Source organism: Monodelphis domestica, chromosome 4 (assembly GCF_027887165.1).
Source record: "Monodelphis domestica isolate mMonDom1 chromosome 4, mMonDom1.pri, whole genome shotgun sequence".
NCBI lineage: Eukaryota > Metazoa > Chordata > Mammalia > Didelphimorphia > Didelphidae > Monodelphis > Monodelphis domestica.
The window spans coordinates 47,266,538-47,288,556 of NC_077230.1; the positions used below are offsets into that span (position 1 = coordinate 47,266,538).

At 37.4% G+C, this 22,019-nt stretch overlaps 1 protein-coding gene across 1 annotated transcript in view; it reads left to right on the top strand.

Moving 5' to 3' along the window:
• POLA1 (DNA polymerase alpha 1, catalytic subunit) overlaps positions 1-22,019 on the top strand; it is a 345,771-nt gene that overhangs the window by 190,601 nt on the left and 133,151 nt on the right. Inside the window, exon 35 of the mRNA XM_007493400.3 lies at positions 16,713-16,829. Coding sequence (XP_007493462.1) covers positions 16,713-16,829 — 117 coding nt within the window. The remainder of the gene's footprint in view (positions 1-16,712; positions 16,830-22,019) is intronic.

The window sequence follows — 22,019 nt, forward strand, 5'->3', positions numbered from 1 at the left end:
TTGTCTACTGAAACATTAAAAGGAAATGGGCATAAGCTAGAACAAGGGGAATTTAAGGGTAAAATTTTGCTAATAATGCAAATTATTACCCTTAAATCAAAGGAGGTTTGGAACCTAAGATAAAATACAAAATATTTAATTATTCATCCTGAAGCAAGTGGAAGTTAAGCTTTTTGTAATAGTGACTTATTATTAAAAATATAAAGATGTTCACTGATCCTCAGCACATTGGAGTTTTCAGAACCTTTATTTACTCATTTTAGCCTCATACCAGTCTAAGCGGGTAGGTTATATAGGTATTAATTTTTATTATTATTTTACATTGAAGCCCAGAGAGATTAAGTGACTTGCCCGTGATCACCCAATAAATAGATGAGGTTAAGATCTGAATCCAGGTTGTTTGATTCCAATGCAACTCTTCCTGTTCATACTTCCTCCAGTGCATTGGGGGGGCGGAGGGGGGGCAGCGCTACCATATAAGAAGAAAATTTTTAGGTTTAAGGGGGTTAACCCTTATTTTTCAAGGTAAATATCCTCTTCCCCTTTTGTTTTTTACTTGTGACACTAATCTTATACAACAACATGGCATCTGATGCTAATGTGTCTGATGATAGGTGCAAAGTTTTCATGTCAAATACTATAACTTAAAATATTCACTCAGCTCTGGTCAGTTCAAAATGTAATGCATTGTGTGATAGACCATCTATGATAAATCATGTATGTATGTGATAGTGTGATGCGTTTCCTTTAAGATAGATTTTTTCTCCCCAAGAATTCTCATTGAAGTGGACTTGTCAGTTTGGGGCTCTTAGTTTTTAGATACGAAAAACATTTAGCTTGGATAGACAGACTGGTTATCAGATTGATTTAAAAATATTAATTTTCAGACGAATAATCCTTTGAGCCATGACCCTATTTTTATAGAGTTGTAAACCAAGGCAGAATATGAAATGTACATGGGCAAAATAACAGCTGCTAAGACAGTGTTTTTTAATTTACATTGTTTTCCCCTTCCGACTATACTTTCTTCATGTCAGAGCATTAGTGCTTGGAATTTTAGCTTGGTAAGTTGAATCTTGCTTTATCCCTTTTTTTTGGAAATGGCTCTGTCCCCATTGTGTTACAAGTTGTCATAAAAATTTTTGATTGTTCAGAACTTAAGGAAAATCCTTCAGATTGTTTTAGGGGGCCTTGCTTTCCTTTGCAGTTATTTTCACAAAGCTGCAGAAGAGAAGGAAGGCCTGCTTTCAAGGAGCTGTATTTATTATGGCTTTAGTAGAAGTTTCTCCTTTCCTAGCACCCAGATAATACCTTTCAGGTAAGATAGTTGCTTCTAGTTTCTTTGAGCAAAAGCTGTGAATTAATATAGAATTCAGGCCACCTCCCCTAATTCCCCCCCAAAAAAATTAATTTAAAAATTCAGTATTATTCTTATCTGTTTGTTGCAAAATAAAATAACTATCATGTCATATTTATCATTGGTTAAGTTTTTCTATAAAATTGTTATCCTACTGTTTGTCAGATTATTTTTATCTGCTAAGTAGACTGAATTTTCTACATAGATTTTTAGATGCCTAACATACATTTTTAGATTAAAAAAAAAACTTCAATCTTTATACAAGTTTTCAATACTTTAGGGTAGTACTCTCATTCAGGTACTATTACTGAGTCTCCATAACAGCAAGCAAATGAAATCCAGTAGCTATTTCAGTTGAAATATTGTCAGTAATATATTTCAAGGAGAATTTTTTGTATTATTACCATTTTATCATCTGATGTTATTGGTATATAGAAATGATGAAACTTCATCTTTGGACATAGACTTACCTTGTACAACCAAGAGAAGAGAAGTTGCTTTTCTGCAAAACTAAATAGTTTATACTTAATTATCTGCTACGGAACAGCTGCTGAAACCAGAAAAATGCCGTCTCATCATTGGGCCCGTTGTGTCCACAAGAAGCAGACAGAATGACTGTAGCTACCCTGGCTGCTTTGGCACTCTCCCTTTTCCTCTCTCTACGGTTTTCAGTGTAATGAAGAGCAGGAGAACAATATTCTGTAATTAAGGATTCCATTAAGTTGAAGAAAAGAGCAAATGGGGGATGTTTGTTCTCCAAGCTGAAAAAATTTGTCTGGGGTAGGGGGATATAGTGCTAGTGGTGTAGAGAGAGGTGGGTGGAGAGACGAAGTCAGGGCTGTTTGTTGAATATACTGTTAAGGACTGTTACCATCCTAATTAATCAAGTTAGAAATTACAGCTGTAGTCGGTTTCCCCCCAATTCTTGTTATCAATTTTCTTCTCTTTTGAGACAAAGCAAATATAAATTTTGTGTTCATTTGTCATTCGTTCTTTGACTTCAGCATCTCTGAAAATAACAATGTAGCACAAAAGACCAGTATTTACCTAGTTGTAATGTGGGTTGCCATGGTGTTTTGCAAATTATTGCAATTATGTTCACCATGCGAGTCGCCCTTGGTAACTGGCGAAAAAACTGATAATCCTGTTTTGAACAAAAGGTCAAATTGCTGAATAGAAAGTCTTGATTAACTAAAAGATGTACAAAGTGGAATTATTTCCTACCATTCAGAAATAGTTCTTGATCGGGTTTGGGGGAGGGGGTGAGTAAGTACATCTGATTACTGAAGTACAAAGCATTGAAAAGATGTTGTCTTGAGCCTTTCATGTAGTCTTAATGGTGGCTTTTTTGTCAAATTTACCCATTTGCGGCATTGAAAGAGGCAGCTGCATTTAAGCTGGAGAGATGGTGCTTTTTCAAGAGTTCAGTGCATGAAAAGTTCTCAGCAGTATCTGCAGTTTACTAGTAGCCCCTGGTCTATTAAAACTGATGTGCTGCATTTGAGCCCATTGCTCTCAGTACTTGTGAAACCCTCTGGCTGATGATCTAATAAAGTGCTCTTACTGGGCAATCTCTGATCAGCTACTTAAAAAGGAGGTCTAGGGTGGGGGTTGGGGAGGGAAGGGGGAGAGAAACCTCACATGCGAGCAACTTGAGTGTAGGCAAGAAAGGAGACGAGAGAGGCTAAACTGAAAGGTTTTGTCACATTCTGATGATAATCTCTATCTAAGCAATTCATATTACATTTTTTCCTCTGTTTTGGTGGCTGTGGATCACTCAACATGTAATGACAGCACTAGCTGAGTGGGAAGCTTAATTTTGAAGAAATTTTATCAGAAAATGGGGATTTTTTCCCCCTTTTTCAGAACTGTTACATTAGTTTTATTTAGTTAGGCACACAAAGTATACATAAATCACATGTTGGAAAAGATAGTTTCTCTTGGACTTTATAAATTCTGGATTGAATGTCATCTCTATGAGTGGGGGATGGGGGAAGTGCCAAGTGATAGGATTTTTTTTTTTTAATGGCCACCTGAAATTCAATTCTCAAAACTTTTGAGAGCCTGTGTGAAAGTGGCATGAAAGCAAAGTAAACCTTAACAAGTTAGGGGATCTCCATTCTGCATCACCTAGCAACCCCATGGCTCAGCCAGTTCTCTTGTCTGCCTCCAGTCCTGTTTACTGACTATTCATTCTGTCCTTCGAAGCCATGAAAGATATTCAGTTTCATTAGTACCATTCTCAAGGAGAAAATAATTAAAGTTAAATGAACAAACATTGCTTGGTGATGGTCTGAACTCCAGTCTGGCTTTAAGGTGACCAAACTGTGAGCCAGTTTCTTAGGGCTTTTCATTCTGTTGTTATTTGTTTTTGGTACCAGGAGGCGCATTATATTAAATGATACATCATGAATATCACTTACACAAAAGTACAACCTTTAAGTAGTCTTTTAAAAACTAAGCAAAAACTACTGGATGATAAGGGGCTTAGAAGTATTCTGCTTGGAATGTGGATGTGTGGGTGGGTTTGTCTTTCCCCTAGGAGTATCCTAGTTAGGCCACATTCACCTTGATGAATAGAAGAAAAGGAAGGAGAACTCTTTAAAAAAAAGTTTATTAATACTTTCCTTCAAAATTTATGACATATTGCATACCCATTAAGACTCAAATTCCATAAATAAATCACTATCTCAGTGTTTTATGTGAGGGACCTCAAATTCACCCATTCTTGAGATGTTTAGTTTTATTATAAAAGAACAAATATGGAGAAGCTTTAAAAAATTTACATTTGCATTTGAACCTTGATGCATTTGACTATATTTATGTGATACTCTCCCTGGAAAGTTAATATTGGATAGAAACTGTGCCCTGAAACATGCCAGCTCAGAATATTTTAAACATAAATTTTTAGTGTTTAGAGATCTAGTATTGAAAGTCATTTGGTCAAATTAACTCCTGAGGTTCCTGCTTCAGTTGGTACCTTGTTGTATATACATATCTAACTTGATGCTTTTTTCAATAAGTACTTGGGGAAGGTAGTAATGAAAAGATTTTTCTTACATTATCACCATTTAAATATTAATATAGGTACTTTCATGGATTGTTTGTCATCTTAATTCTACTTGACTCTCCTCCTCCTCTTTTCCTTGTTGAAGTAAATATGTACCTTAGTTGACACATGTATTTGTTACTGTTCATGTTGGAAAATCGGACATTCGTTCCACTTATTCTGCTGCGTCCACAAGACACTTGAAGCTTCATACAAAAATATATCTTTTATAAAAAGATTTGCAATACAATGGAAATTAATGGAATGTGGAAGGAAAAATGCTTTCTGTTTCCCTTTTAAAGTGGAGCCAGGGCGCCTATGAAATCTTGAATTCTTACTATTTGTATTTTGTTAGATCTCTAACATCCACAATACATGACTGGGCTGTATGAGCGCTTTGTGTTTTGTTGACAGTTGACAGACAAAGCAAAATTATTCCTGAAGCAAGGTACTGTGTACTTAGTTGTGACCTATTATAGCCTAAGAATGTGGCTTGCCTTTGAGTTGGATGAATAGGGAGACTATTTTATAGAATAGACTTGAATATACTATGAGAGGTTTTTAGCTGCCCCTACAGAAAGACATGTCCTCCATTGAACTCGCCCCCTCCCCCCATGTAATTTTCCATATAAAGTCATTCTAAGTATATTTTCCCCAGTTGCTTGCATGGAGACAATTTTAACTGCTCTGGTATTGTCCTACAGTGGTAAAATAAAATTGCTGGTAATTGTTGGCTTTCTCTGCAGGCTAAGATGGCTTGTGTGTAGCTCTTTAATGTTCCTTAGGTATATCTTCTGGTGCTCAAATCCTGATTGAAAATTAAGATAACAAGGCTTGGGTATTGGTTTTGATGTGAGGCAAAGCAGAACTTACTTGCTAATTTATTTTATAATGCACAATGGCCAAGGTTAGAATTTGTCCTCTTGTGGCGCTATTATATGTGTTAAAATGAGGACCACTGTTTGCATCTAACCTATCATAAGGACTTGGGAGTGCTCCATTATCCTTTCAGCAGGCTGATGGCGGAGCTTGGTCTTTGCGCAAATGAGAAGATCAATAAGTTTCAAATATCTTGTATGAAATGACATGCGATGGTACATTTAAAGAGCTGTCTTACTTAGAAATCAATTTTAATAACATTTAAAACTCTTACATTGACCTAAAAGATACTTTCCATTTCTCCGTTTCATTTGATAATTTTGTTAAAAGTATTTTTGTATTAACTTTGTCCTATAGTTTAGTCTTTCGTTATTCATTTATTTATTTATTTACTGTGCCCTGCTCTTTCATCTCCTGCTTTGGCACCTCTCTGAGACTTAATAATCACTCTTTGACATGCCAGCATGTTGCTGTGTAGAAGATTTAACTTTAAAAGCAAAATTATGTTCCTGTTAAAACTTCCCCTGGAGACCTTAGGAAATTTCTCCCCCAGTTTTGGGTGCAAATGTGGGTCAGAGAGCAATTTGTTTTTTGATATTTCTGGAAATCCCAAATCACAACATGTCACTCTCTAGCAGCAGCTGTGGGCCCATACTGTGCACAGTCTAGAGGAAGACCCATTTCATACTGGTGATAATTCTGCCACAAGGAAATGTGTCTAGAAGGAAACCCCAGCATATTTATAAAGGTTACACTTAGATTAAAAGTGCCTAAAATGGCTTTTCTTTTTTTCCTCACAGGGAATAGGAGAAATGTACAATATAAAACAGTGACAGTGAGTAACACTTTACCAGAGTTGGCCATTTTATCTAATATTGTTGGCACAACTTGCCCTAAGGACCACTCACTATTAATCACAAATCTCTGCATAATGTGTACACATGTATAGTTGTGTATTTGCATATAAATATATTTTTCTATTATCCATAATTCAAAAGAATTATCCCAAGAATATGCTGCAAGTTTCTCTATGTCTTAAACTTTGGATGTTTCTTAATGAGGTGTGATTAATATTTACAAAATTAATAAAAACAGGTCTCTGGGATGGCCTGAAAACATGGCAAACCTCCAGCTTGCAAAGAACTCCATGACATAGCTTCTCTTGCTGTGAGGAAATCAGAAGGGAATGAATGAACCTCCTGACTGTTTCATAATGTTGCCAACTGAAATGTTTGATGCTCCCCAATTTCTCACAGCAAAAAGTACTGTGCCATGAGCAAACAAACCTTTGAAAACCATCGATACGGTCCAAGCACAGTCCGACAAGAAGACTTTCCAGAGCATGCCCAATAGGGGCTCATCCATCCCGTGCTTAAAATCTCCGGAGCTGGAATGTACGGCTTCCACGGAGCAGCCCAATGCTGCTTTTGACTAGCCCGAACCGGTGGAATGTACGGCTTCCACGGAACAGCCCAATGCTGCTTTTGACTAGCCCGAACCGTTTTGAGGCTTTTCCTAACAGCCAGGCAAAGTTCATGTTTCGGTGCTGCCTCCTGGGGCCAATGAAAACAATCCTGAGCGCCTGCGAACCCTTCAGATGGCTGAAGGTAGTTGTGACGTGGCCTCCTGCGTCTTGTGCTTCAGGCCTCCTCTGCCATGGTCTCCGAGCTCTCTTCTCCAGCTTGCCAATGCCCTTTCTAAGATGCAGCACCCCGTCGTGAGTAGGGTTCTTCAGAGCAAGGGGTAACTAAGACAGATTTGGGGGGTTATAATTTCCTTGCTCCTGGCCATTATTATTCTTACTAGATTCTGATCCTTAAAGAAGAGGCTTTTCTCTTTCCTTCACATACCTCCAGTGCATGAGTCCAGAGAGTCTCCTCATATGTCTCCTCAGCTTGAAGTAATGGAAAGAGAGAGCTTGCCTCAAAGACAGGTAGACCAGGTGTCAAGACCTGGGTTCAGATCCTGCCTCTAATGTATATTGGTTCTGTGACCCCGAGTAAGGCATTTCACCTCCCATTGCTCTGGGCAGCTCTCCAAGCAGAAATCTGCTTACCTATGAGTTTCCTATGCTAATGAAATCATATCTCTATCTATAATTTTAAATTATTCTTTTATCTAATGGTATATACAAGAACAGTTTTGACTGTATGAGCATGCTTATTTCATACCACATCAAGATACTGCCTTAAGGTTTACAAAATACATTATTCACAGGAACCGAGAGGCAGGTAATGTATTATTACTCTCCTTTTATAATAAGAAACCTAAGCTTCAGAGGGCTTAAAGGACTTTCCATATGGGTATTAAGTATCTGAGCCAGAATTCTGATTCTGACTTAGAATACTGATTATATGTTTAATTAATTAAAATGAATAATGATTATGGTCTTTATCATCAAACTAAGAGATGGATATGTTCTTTGTCTAAAAGAATTAGTTTCTCAGTTTCTTGTTATCTAGTTGGTTAAGGTTGCCCTCGTACACTCCTAATTATTGATTAAATAATTTTTCTATGCTGATGTTCTACAATCTTGGGGACTTATTTGGAACTTAGTTGATAGAGTACTGGGGTTTGAATGATAACATATATGTATAACCCAGTAGAATTGCTTGTCAACTCTGGGAGGGGGAAGGATAAGAGGAGGGAGAAAATATGAATTATGTAACCATGGGGGAAAAAGTAAAAATAAATTCAAAATAAATTAAGTATTGGGCCTGGAATCAGGAAGACTCATCTTCATGAGTTCAAATGTAGCCTCAGACACTTATCATGTGACCCTAGGCAAGTCCTTTAACCCTGTTTGCCTCATCTATAAAATAAGCTGGAGAAGAAAATTACCAACCACTCCAGCATCTTTGCCAATAAAACTTCATGAAGAGTTGAACAGAAATAGCCAAACATCATCACCAATAAAATGTGAAGGGTGCTTGTCATATGAAGATCAATCAGACCAACCTATATTAATTGTGTATGTACTATCCATAAAACCTTTTGCTAGACTAATGGATAGTGTAAAGTTGCTGCCCTATAAGAAAGCAGGTGTGGTAAGTATCAAATAAATAGTCCAGTGAATATGTCTTATGTGAGCAACTAGAGAAAAATATGCTTACAGTGGCTCCTTGTGGAAAATCGCACTTTTTGGTGTCTGGAGGAAAGAGGAGTTTGATGGAGATTAATTTTTTTTTTAAGGCTTTGGGGAATTATAAAATGCACTAGGCCTTTAATGATGAATGGAATTTCAGGCAGAGAATTGTAGGTGAGGACATGGAATTGGAAATAATCTAGTCATATTTGAAAATAATGATTAAACTAACCTAACTAGAATAGTCAGAAAGTTATTTTGCTTATGATTATAGGAAGTCCTAACTGTATAATATTGAGGTACAAAGGACTAAACCACTAGAAATGAGAAATGCAAATTAAAACAACCGCTAGCATAGCCATTAGATGACAAAAGGTGAAAATAGTAACTGTTGGAGGAAACTTTGAGATGTCAGGCAACATAATAGGTACTTTTGAATAATATACATAGACATACACCACACACACACATACACACAGATACATATACACACAATCTGTGAATTAGTACAGTAAACAATGTGGAATTATACCCCCCAGAGTCATTAAGTTGTACAGACCAGATGACCTAATAATATTGCTACTGTTATATACTCCCAAGGAAGTCAAAGAAAGAGCAAAAACTTAAATATATACAAAAGTATTCATAGCACTGTGGTAGCAACAAACTGGAAGGAAAATTGTGCCCATCAAGTGGAAAATGACTGAAAAAAATTGTGGTATGCGAATAAAATGGCATATTATTGTGCTCCAAGAAATAATGACTATAAAGAATTCAGAGAAATTCAGAAGATTTATATGAGCCAATGCAGAGCAAAGCAAGCAGAGTCAAGAGAATAGATTGTGTGATGACCACAATAACGTTAGAGAAAACAATTCTGAAAGACTTAAGAATTTTGACCAGTGAGTGACCTCAGAAGAAAATATACTTTCTTCTAATCAGAAAGGTGATGAATTATAGGTGTGAAATGAGTCATTTTCCAAGTAAAAAAGAGCTGTGGATTTTGAGTCTAGTGACTTAGAGTTCAGTTCCTAATTCCAAACTATTAATATATTTGTGTGGTCCTGGGCAAGATCAGACCAAAGAGGGGTAATAATTATAATTGTACTGCTTTGCTCAGAGGGTTATTGTGGGGAAATTGAGACTTTAGACCTGAAAGTTCTCTATAAAAGTAAATGATTTTTATGTTATTCTCAAGGCAGTGGGGAAGAATTGAAGGTTTATGAATATAGTGGTGTCAAGATGAAATAGTGTTTTAGGAACATTCATATGGCAATTATGTGTTGGATCAATTCAAGATAGGAGAACCCAGAGTAAGGGAGGGCATTTAGAAGGCTCACATAATTACTGGGTTTTGTGGCAGTGGGAATTAAAAGGATATGAAGACTTCATTGCCTGGTTAGATAAGGTATGAGAAGAATAAATCATTCAAAAAACTAAAAAACAGTACAAAATCTTGTTTTTCTAGGTAAATATTTCTAGAAATTAAAGAACTCTGAAATTGCTCTATATGGCTATTAGACCTATTCTTTGTCATTGTAGTAGTAAACTTCTTAATTTAATCACTTCTGGTTTGTATGTTTTTCATCTTACTTAGTTTACCTGAGCTAGGTTTATTTAGATCCTTGGATTGCCTCAATGTGATCCATAGTTAGGAGAAGTAAAATTTCCAACAAGGTTTCCTTGGGTCTTATACTAACTTACTGTGATAGGTTTGTCAAATCTGGAAGTAAGTTGAATTCTTCAAGTGCAAGCTCAGGCAGGTCTCATCATGCTGAAAAGGGGCATATGTTTATTTCCTGTCTTTTATAAATCAGTTATATCTAAATTTTCAGCACAGAGTTAATGATACTTAAATCCCAAGTCTACTGTCCATCAATGAAAAATAGAACAGGATTAGGGATATCTAACGGTCCACATCCCATACTTGATCAGTTAAACATATTTTAAGTCTTTGTTTTGTCTGTAGCTGAATAAAAATTTAGTAGTTACCTAATTATGGGCTCTATTGGACAGAAAGAATACCTTGACTTTTATGAAAATAATCAATTCTCTGTTTAGTCCAGGACATTAAAGAATTTGCAGTAAGTGTGTGGTGGTTTTCTTTTAATTCTAAAAATGCTTAGAAAAACTTGAGACCTCTTTTCCTTAAAAAGAAGACTTCCCTAGGAATTCTGACTGTCAACTCATTACTAATGTACAGTTTTCATCTTCCTGCTTTAAATCTCTGATTCCATATTGTCTGAGGGGTCAGATTGTCCAAATTGGAAGAGCTTAATCGCATTCTCTTCATAACAGTAAATTTTTTGTCCATAACATTCTCAAAAAACATCTACTAGTTTTTGTAGTGAGGTTGCTGTCTGCCTTAGTGGACTTAATAAAGATCCGTGAGGAATTAAAGCATTCTAGACATAAGGACATATACACAAATACAGTAAAGTATATTCAAATTGTAATAACTGGGAATGCCTCAATTTATAATTTGAAATTAGCTACCATTTTTTTTTAAATGCTTCCATGGAAGCCATTTGAATCGTCAGAAAGACCCTTTGTTAGTCTGAACCAGTCAGTATTTGGTAGTTGACATCCCACTGCCAGGCCTACTCTGTTCACTGAACTACCTCATTTCACCCATACACAGTTGAAGTGAATTTTTTTATCAGTTAATGTTGAGACTAAAGCAGGAGCTGCTAGTAGTAACTGAAGTTATATTAACTTCTAGACTGTTTTCTTTTTCTTCTTTTCTTTCTTTTTTAATTCTGCCAGGTGAAAAAGAACCATTAGTGTGTGTGGTCATGTGATTTGCCCCATTACAGACTACTGAAATACTGAATATGTTGGTTACAGATATTGTCATGTGCTTTTTGTCAGTAATATCTTGGTTTGGTTTAGTCAATTAAAATTAGTCAAACAAGAGTTAACAAATATCGTCGATAAAATTGAATTTGAACAGCATATATTGAATTTGATTGAAATATATTTTCCTTTAGAAAAGTTTTGTTTAAAGCAAATCAAGACCCAAAGCTTAATTATCAAAGCAAAACAAGAGGCATAAAGAACTAAGGGCTTCTAACATATTTTTTCAAATATAGTTCCCATTCACACATTTATCTGCATGTTTAATTTCCATGCATAATAGCCCTAGTTATTGTTGTCATTTGTAAAGAGAGATTAACAGATAGAAAGTACAAACAAACTCAAATAAGTGCTGAATAGAGAGGTGACAAAGAAGAAAAGACCTCTTTAATGTTAATTATAACTGGGAGGAAGTCTAGACAAATTACATTATTTGGGCTCTTTATGAATTGAAGGGACATTTCGTCTGTAACTTTGTCAGAGATAGAGATGTTTGCTTTTCACACAGGTGATATAACAACTTAATATCTACCTGATTGGTAATTCACCACCCTGAACCCTGAAGTTGTAATGCATTGAAGGAAATATTCCAACAACTGAACACAAGAACTTTAAAATAATAAAATTTATTTATTTTAAGTTGATGCCCCCTTTGCATATTGATATATCATTGTTGTAAAGTTTGATAATCTATTTTCCTTTTTGGGGTTCATTTAGCACTAAATGAAAAGAAAGTAATTTTAGGTTGGGTAATATGGTAATTATTGTGCCCTTTGTTTAGTAAAACACTTATGTGTATATTATCTGTTATCCGATTTGTTCCTCCGTAATGCTATGAAGTAAGAATATAAAGTATTCTTTGGCGATATGGGGATGATCTCGATCTGTGATTTAGTCACTGTAGGTAATTTCTGATGTGGTAAGTACCTGACTTAAGTGTTATTGTCCTCATTCTACAGATGAGGAAGTTGAGATTCAAATGTTAAGTGACTTATAATACAAAAGTAGTAGAAGAGCCAGATTTTGAACTTAGGTCTTTGGGCTCTAAGACAGTTCCTTTTTTTATTATGCTATTCTATTCTTAACTATACATTTCAAAGAATGTTTCTCAATGTGATGCTGGGAGGAAAAACAGAAGAATTGCAGATATATATTTAGATTTCTTATTTGATGTTTTGTTTCTATTGCACCATTTTTTCCTTTAAATATCACTTATGATGTCCTTGAGAATGGGATGTTAATACTATTGAATGCTACAGAGACTTTAGGGGAAAAATTGAGACACGTTTTCTATCCATTAGTTGTATTTAAAACACTATGGCTATAGCTGATCTTAACCCAAGAAAACAGATATAAATCTTAGATTAAATTAGGTATTTACTCTACTCTGATGCTTCTTTGTGGTATATGTTGTAGCTCTGGCAAAGCTTAACTACCCAGCAGGAAAGGATTTGAGTACAATCTACCCTGTGCCAATTATCCAAAGGCCCACATAGCTAAGTTCAGAGGCACTTGTTACCAGATTGACTCCAGGGTGGTAAATTTTCATCTATAGTCAGTCAATAAGCATTTGTTACATGCCTGATATGTGCCAGATACTTCTGTGAGATCCAGAAAGACAAAGGACAGGCCTTCTCTTTGGGTTCACAATTTAACTATAGCACCTAGCTCACTGTGTACTGCATTATACACAATTAATAAATGTTTATTGAATCAAATTGGGAAATCTCTTTAGATGTAGGACAATGATCTGATCTGTGTAGATGATGGGAAGAACCCACAGTAATAAAATCATGGTTCTTCAAAACATAGGAAAAAAATGTATAAGTATGTATATTTGACCACATAAATTATAAATACCAAGGATTTCCCCCTTCATTTGTAATTTTTGAATCTAATAGTATTTCTTTAATAAAGGACTTTTAAAAAAAGATCCATATGCCCCTCCCTACCCCAATCCCTCCTGAATTTCTAGGTCAGATTTAATCTTTGACACAGCCTCACACTTGATTTTAAACCATTTTGTAAATTCTGTAATTCTCCCCCCCCCCCCCATCTGTAAGTCTTTCATCCCCCTAGTCTATAATCTAGTCCAGTTTATCCAACCTGTTTCTACTCAAGCACTAGTCAGTGAAGAATCATTTATTAAGTGCCTGCTATAGCTATGCCAGACATTGTGCTGGCCACCAGGGATACAAAGACAGAAAAGAAGACAGTTCTTTGAGGGGCTTGCATTCTATATGGGGAAACATTTGTTTAGGTGCACATTTAAGTAGATACAAAGTAAGTCACAGTGATTTGGGGGAAAATGGTGGGTTTCTGTGACACTTGGATTTTGATGGAACTTGAGAATACTATGAGGCAGAGATGGGGAGGTGATGCATTCCTGGTGGTGTTTGTTTCGCGTTTCAGTTATATTCAACCCTTTGTGACCCTATTTTGGGGACTTCCTTGGCAAAGATACTAGAGTGGTTTGGCATTTCTTTTTCAAGCTCATTTTATTGATGAGGAAATGCAGGCAAACAGGAACTAAGAGCCTTGCCCGGTGTTGCAGAACTGGTAAGTGTTTGGGACCAAATTCAAACTCGGGAAGATAAGTCTTCCTGACTCCAAACCTAACACTTTATCCACTGTGCCACCTAGCTGCTCCTCCTAGGCATAGATTGTGCAAAGGAATGGAAACAGAAGGTGAAATGTCATATGTGAGCAAATGCATGGGGCTATTTTGACTATACTGTGTATGAAGGGTCTGGAGAGGAAAACTGACCAGATTGTGAGAAGCTTTATATGTCAGAGGGATTTATATTTGATCCTAAAGGCAATAGGGCACAATTACTGGAGCATCATGAGTGGTAGAATGGCACTGTCAGACACATTTGGCGGCTGTGTGAAAGATGAACTGAGAAATTAAGAGCCAAAAAACAGGGAGACCAATGATGAGGTCTTTGATATAAGACTTAAATAGAAATACCAAACTGTATATAAAGATCCCTGTGAACTGCATATTGACTTAGAAAACTACATATTATATTGTTTTTTAAATTATGGTGTGAAATATTTCTCAATTACATTTTAATCTGTATCTAGTCATACTTGGTCCTGTGGGCCACTTGACATATCTGATCCAGATGGCAAGTGCCTGAAATAGGTTGGTAACTGGGACTGGAAATAAAGATTCAATTTAAAATGTCATGGAGCTAGAAACAACCCATTGGATGTGCTGATGAGGGCAAGTGAAGAGAGGATAACAGAATTTGAGGATGGGAGTTCCCTTGAGAGAAACATTAAGTCAAGAAGGAGAGTGATTTGTGGTACAGAAAGGATGAATACTGTTTTAGACTTGTTTTTACCTACAAGGCCTCCATTTGGAAATGTCCATCTCCATCCCACTGTTTGTGCTATGGGTCTAAAGTTCAGGAGAAAGTAGGATTTGTTTTTTGATCTGGCAGTCATATACTTAGAAATGTCCGTTCAGCCTACCATTGTAGCTTATTCCACTTCAGAGTGGTTCTAATTATTAAGAAGTTTTTCCATATCTCAAACTTAATTCTAACTTCCTGCCACTATTGTTGGTCCTAGATCTGTCTTCTCTGGCCAAGCAATACAAATCTAATCTTTTTTTTTTCCGCCCAAAAGCCTTTTAAATATTACAATTGTTAGGATTTGCCTGGTAAGTCTTTTCTTCCAGGGTTAAACATTCCTACTTCCTTTAGCTGATCCTTATTTCATGTTTTCTAGTCCTCTTGCCATATTGATCACTTTCTTCTGGACACTGCTGCTTGTCTTATCTGTCTTAAAATGTAGTACTTAGAACTGGACACAATACTCCATGTGTGCCTTTCTTAGCGCAGTATTGGGCACATTGTATGGGATTCTTCAGTATTTGCTTAATCACTACAAACAAAATCATCAGAATTTTTTGGTGATATAGATACAACAATGAAATGTGATGTATGAAGTACATTATTCATTTTATTAACTAAGATAACTTATGACAGAACTAATTGTAGGCAGAGGGCTCCAGAATAGATTTACTCTAGTGTTTGAACACCATTAGGTAGAGGAGGAAGAAGGAACAAATATATCACCCTCATTTTGTATGGCTCTAAGAGCAAGAAGCATTCCATTCTGAAAGAAAATCAGGCTGTGTGCAGTTGAATGGAAAGTTACCCCCTCCGGATTAGTGTTTCTCCCCTCTGGCAGAAGAGGTCTTGCTTTCCAATCAGGCAGGGCAAATGATCAATGCGGGAGGGAGTATCCAGTAGTAGAGATTGAGAATGATTGCCCATTCCTGACCAAAGGGAGTCAATCTGAAATTCTCTGTGTGCCTGTATTTCTCTGTGTTTTGCCTTCCCTTTCTTCTTCCTTTCCTTATATTGCAAGTTAAAAGATGAAAGGAAAACTATTTCAAGTCTAAATCCTTATCCAGAAAATGCAAAATGTTATACTTCAAGTCTAAAAAGGAGAGGCACATATGTGCCCTCCCCTTTTCACCAACAAAGAAGCCAATAGATACGTTCCTGGAAATGAGACATAGATATAAGTGCCAGACAAAATTAAGATGTGTCATGTGTATGTTTGTGTATGTATATACATACACACATTCATACCTTCACTAGGTGAATATAAATAACTGAGTTCAGAATTAGAGATGTACCAAAAAAATACCATTTATCCTTTTTGTTGGTATTTATCACAAGGGAATGATTTTTTTCTATGTAATTAATTTCCTTTGCAGAAATGTTGACTTTAGATAGTTTTCTATATATTAGGTAACCCGGTTATTTCAGTAGCACTGGAGTGTTTAGCATCCTTAGGGACTTCTATATATCCACTCTGTATGTTCTATGACACTTTTTCCCCTGCAAAACTCAAGATAACAATTTTAAATGTGTAGTGCAGTACTTAATATTAGAACTATTGAAAAGGAGGGAAAGAGATGAGATCTGAATGTGAAAAATGAGGCATGGTAAGGAAGTGAAGGTGATGTTTCTTTTAAATCATTTTTAATGGAAAAATATTTTAAATAGAGAGTCCATTTAAGTCCTGGGGTCGCTGTGGCCATTGTCATACCTCCAGGATCGATCCAAAACATTATCTGTTTAGATTTAAATAAATGGGAAAGACCGGGCAAACTTTATTACCTTCCTCAGCGTCCCTTCTACTAAATGACTTGCCAAACTTATCAACTTACATTCATATAATGATCTAAATTTCGGTGCTTATTTGTTTTTTAAGAAACAAAATATTGCAGGTTAGGTAATGTGTATATTTTTAAAAAAATAATTTCAAATAAACTTGCTTTTTGAATGAATACGAAACAATTATATAGAATGCTTCATTAGTGAAAATGGATGCATTTTTGGTGACCATTTCAAATTCATTAAGAATGTTTAGCATAAAGTAGATCTATTATCACAATAAATGTTACTTTAAAAGGTAATCGGGATTTTTACTTAAAACGGATTTTTCCCTTTCCTCTCCAGGGTTGGTTAATATGTGAGGAGCCAACATGTCAGACTCGAACTCGTCGACTTCCCCTTCAGTTCTCTCGGAGTGGACCTCTCTGTCAGACATGCATGAAAGCTACCCTCAGACCAGAGGTAGGTTTATGTGATACTAGACGGCATGTAGATAAACACTATTTTTGTGCATCAGCTGAGATCACTATGTAAGACACTTTGTAAACTCTAGCACGTTATGTGTTATGTGCCCTTTGATAGCTCATCTGGTAGAGCAGAGAATCGTAGAGGAAGATAATGTGTTTACCTGCAGGGCACTGCTTCATTTACCACTTGGAGAAGTTGCTGACATTTCCCTCCCTTCATAAAGCCACCACTCAACATGAGGACTTTATGACCTCTTGTCCAGGCGGTTGCAGTAGCCTCCTAAATGATCTTCTGCTTCTCTTATTTTTCTTCATCCCTTAAGCACAGATTTAACCACGTCGCTCTCCTGCTCAAGAAATTGTAGTAGCTGTCTCTTGGCTCAAATAAAACATAACTTCTCTGTTTCCCTTTTAAAGTCCTTCATAGCCCAGCTTCAGCCTGCGCTTCCAAACTTATTTCACTTTTTTTTACACACTCTACTGACTTGCTTGTTATACTTTGTATATGAAACTTTCTCCTGTCAGTCATTGCATAGGCTGCCTTTCATGACAACTATTCATTCTCACCCTACATACCTCTCCTAGCATCTCTAGATACCCTCGAAGTCCCACTCAAGGTCCATCTTTTGTGGCATCCTTTCCTGATTCTCCATTCCCCCCTCTCCACTGGTACTATTCTCCCTAGAAAATTAATTTTTATATAATTTGTAATTAATTTCATAGGTACATATTGGTCACCCCCAGTGTTATCCCTTCCCTCCTCCCTGCATCCAGATTGTATCTATAGCACCTAGCACAGTGCTTGGCATTTTTTTTTAAACGCTTACCTTCCATCTTGAAATCAATACTGTGTACTGGTTCCAAGGCAGAAAAGCAGTAAAAACTAGGCAATGGGGGTTAAGTGACTTGCCCAGGGTCTCACAGCTAGGAAGTGTCTGAGGCCAAATTTGAACCCAGGACCTCCCTTCTCCAGGCTTGAATCTCTATCCACTGTGCTACATAGCTGTGCCCTGGCCCTCATTAAAATATTGAATAAATACTTGTTGAACTTTATTATTATCATTATCATGCACACTATGTGTTTTGTTGTACTGTGGGAAGAAAAAAACTAATTTAGTTTTGATTTAGTGATGATAGTTGAATGCTTTTTTAAAATACCTAGCTTTAACTAAAAGTACCTTCCATTTTGTTGGAAATTTTGAATTTAAGTTAATATTTCAAAGAGGAACTGAAATCCAGAACACACATTCATTGAATTCCCCTGTTTATATGTTGGAATTTTGTGGTGGCAGTTTCTTAGGATCATAAATTTAGAGCTAAAAGGGACTTAGAAACTATCAAGTAGGGGTCAGCTGGGTAGCTCAGTGGATTGAGAGCCAGGTATAGAAATGGGAGGTCCTAGGTTCAAATCTGGCCTCAGACACTTCCCCGCTGTGTGACCCTTGGAACTTCTTCTGCCTTGGAACTAACACTTAGTATTGATTCTAAGATGGAAGGTAAGGGTTTAAAAAAAAAAGAAAGAAAGAAACTATCAAGTATAATCTTCATTTTATAGATAAGAAAACTGAAGCCCAGGGACAAGAAGCGATGTACCCAGTCACATAGCTAGTAAACTTTTTCCCTTCTTCCTGACTCCAAGTCTAATGCTTTACCTGCTGTGCTTCCTAGCTGCTCTGTCCAGATTGATGATGGCTCCGTTGTGCATCATCTGCTGTGCATTGCAGCAGAGAGAAACCATGATATCTTGATTGGACATTGGCATGTCCTATAAACAACTGAATGTGGTGGGAGGCATAAGTAAAATTCTTTCATTGGTCTTGACCCCAAATTTAATTGTCCATTTTTGTTCTTTTTAGAACACAGGCTGCTCAGCCATACTCTTGGCCACCACTCATGCATACATAATGTAAATGAAAATCTTTTCTGTCCCCTCTCTCAAAGCATTTTCACACCCCATAGTTACAGAAGCTTGGCTTATGGAGAGGACTTGTCAGGCTGCCCATCTGACAGGCCATCCCCCACTACTGGATTAATTGTTACTGGGTCTAGCTATGTATACTTTTCTTAAAACTGGCCAAAGCCAAGATGTCGTTCCCTGAAGAGCCAAAATCCTCATTGTCAGTGATATATGGGTGTAGTGGAGAAAATAGAGTATTGGGGCTGGTGGTCTGGATCTCCAACAGAATTACAACCTGCTTGGGAATGGCACCAGCCCTTGAATATAAATCTGCTGCTGTGCCCTGCCCATCGTATTAAAGGATCCATCTTGTATCACTCAACTCATAATCTGGAAGTCTTGACAAAGGATGATGCCGTGGGACCCTTCAGCATTTGTTTCAGGAGCAGTTGGGGCCCAATAACAAACAAGCCATAAATGACTTGCCCAATATAATTATGTAATTTATGAAATCATAGATGTCATATAATTTATAATCTCCATGTTCACAATACTTAGCCCTCTCCTGATGAGCCACCACAACTAAGACCTAATTAAAGGTCGTCCCGTTTTCATTTGAACAAGGATTTCCCTCTCAAACCTCTAATGGAAACTGGTGTACTTCTGTTGACCTGTTGAGAATTCCCTTTTTTCCCAACCCAAGTGACCCGGACATATAACGTCAATCTTTCCATTAGAATAGCTAGAGTTGCAAGGTAATACTGGCCTTTCTTCCTCGAGTGAACTTATCCCAACAGGTCGTCAAATCTGGGCCTCAAAACATGTTCAAAATCATTAGATAGATGGCGGCCTTCAGTGATGTCCTTCCTTTGCTGGTTCTAGTCTAGGTGTTGTGATGTAACTTTACTTATATCTGCGCGGGCTAACCATTAAGCACCTTATTACCTCTATGATTCAAAGATCACGACCAAAACTCTTGTGGGAAAGAGAGTGTTCACCCTCACTCACTATTGTGGTAATGCCTTCGTACCACCTCTGCCCATTTGGATGGGCATTTTTGTTTTCCTGAACAGATACGAGGGCTGCCTCCATCTCCCCACAAAACTTCACAGTTCTTGCTGAAGATGAAAAGCAGCACGATTCTCCTCTACCTCTGCATTCACTGCAGCAGTGCATGAGACTGTAGTGGTCAGAAAGGGAGCACCATGTCCTTCATTATAACGGAAATCTGCTAAAGCCTCTGACTCAGTTCCCCAGAGACTGAGCCCTTCCCCCTCCTTGAAAAGAGCCAGCCCAGCATAGACCAGGTGGCATTCCTACTGTGGCTGATGTGCAGATTTAACCCCAGAATGGTTTTGTGGCAGCTGAATGTTCATGACTTAGTAGCTATCATAGCAAACTGACTTTGTATTAAGGAGTTGGCTGGTCATCGGAATTGCAAATTGCAAAATTTATAGCAGTAACATATAATGTGACTTACCAGTCCAAGAGCAAGGAGGAGAAGGGGTTGCCTTAAGAATAACTAGTGCTCTGGAACTTTCATCCATCATTCTCAAAGATAAATAGATCATTTTAGTACCTCTAATTTTTTTAAGCCCTTGCCTTCAATCTTAGAATCAATACTTGGTATTGTTAGAAGAGTGGTTAGGGCTAGGTAATGGGGGTCAAGTGACTTGCCCAGGGTCACACAGCTAGGAAGTGTCTGAGGCCACATTTGAACCCAGGACCTCCGGTCTCTAGGCCTCCTCTCCATCCACTGAGCTGCCCAGCTGCCCCCTTTACTACCTCTTACTAAGAATACAACCAGCCTCGTGGTTTAAATCTCATTTCTGATGAGAGTAGAAAAATAAAGAGCTCCCATAGACATTAGTCATATAAGCAAAGGCACATTACCTCATGACAGCCTGGGAGTGGATGGAACTTGCAGCAGTAGGATTTACCATATCCTCTCTTTCCTAGCTACATGTTCATCTCTTCGTGCCACAGACACTTCTGCCAAGAACTCTCTCCTTGCTGAGCAGGAATGGGGAGTTGATGTGTTATCACAGTCATGGCAGATAAACAGACACGGGCCTAGTGGTCATGGGTCCTGTAGTTGTTATCCTAAAGCTGCATACAGGTTGGAAAGAGAGGTGCAAACAAAACTCGACAGGAGCCCTGAGGAAGGAACGGTTCCGTTTATCTAGGATAACAGAAAGCATCAAGGAGATGGCATTTGAGCTAGACCTGGGAAACAGTTGAGATGCTAGCAGGTGGAATTTGCCAACAAAGACATTCTACGTAGAGAAAGTGGTGTGAATTTAGAGAAAGGAAAGCAGAAGAAGGGGAAGAGTACGTGTGAGCCATGACTCTTCTTTGGAGTGGGATGCATTCCTACCTGGAAAGGTACTACACTTAAGCCGCTAATGTGTATTTTCATGGGAGCTGGAGAATGGGAAGGGGAAATGAGAAGCATTTATGAAGCGCCTGCTGTGTGCCAGCATAGTAGCTTAGTACTTCAGAAACGTCATTTGATCCTCACAGCACCCCTGTGAGATAGGGGCTATTATTTTCCTCATTTTGCAGTTGAGGAACTCGAGGTACACAAAGGTTAAGTGACCCTTGCCCGGGGTCACACCGTTATCCAAAGTGTCTGAGGCTGGATTTTATATGATGAACTCCTATCTCCAGTCCCAGTGTTCTACCCACAGAGCCACTTAGCTGGATCTAAAGGCCCTATTTAAATTGGTGATTTCTTATTCCTATATGCAATATAAGACCATATTCTTACACTTTTCCAATGTGAAAAGGAACATTCATATAATGAATAGCTAATATAGTAGAGATGCTGAACTTAAAGGTAGGAGCCCCTGGGTTCAAATACTACCTCTGACACTCGCTACAAATCTCTTAACTTCTCTGTTCCCTCATGTCTTTACCCGATAAATGAGAAGATTGGACCCAGTGATCTATGTTCTCTTTTAGCTCCACATATACGGAATTGATTAAATCAGAATGTTTATAGATCCAACAAGTGTGCATATATTTATGTGCAGCTCCAAAGATTCAGTTTAAACAAGAGCAACATTGTTGAAATAAGTATAAAGTCTCCCTAAGTTATTTTGAAAAGCCTCAGGAATTTGGATATATGACTTCACTTTGTGCAGTGCCTGGGACAAGGTAGGGACTTAATAAATGTTTTTTTTGTTAATTGATTAATTGTTTTGACATGTAACCCAAAAAACTACTTTATATATGCCTACAGCAATTTTACATTGATTCTTTTATGGTATCCTTAAATAGCCTTAT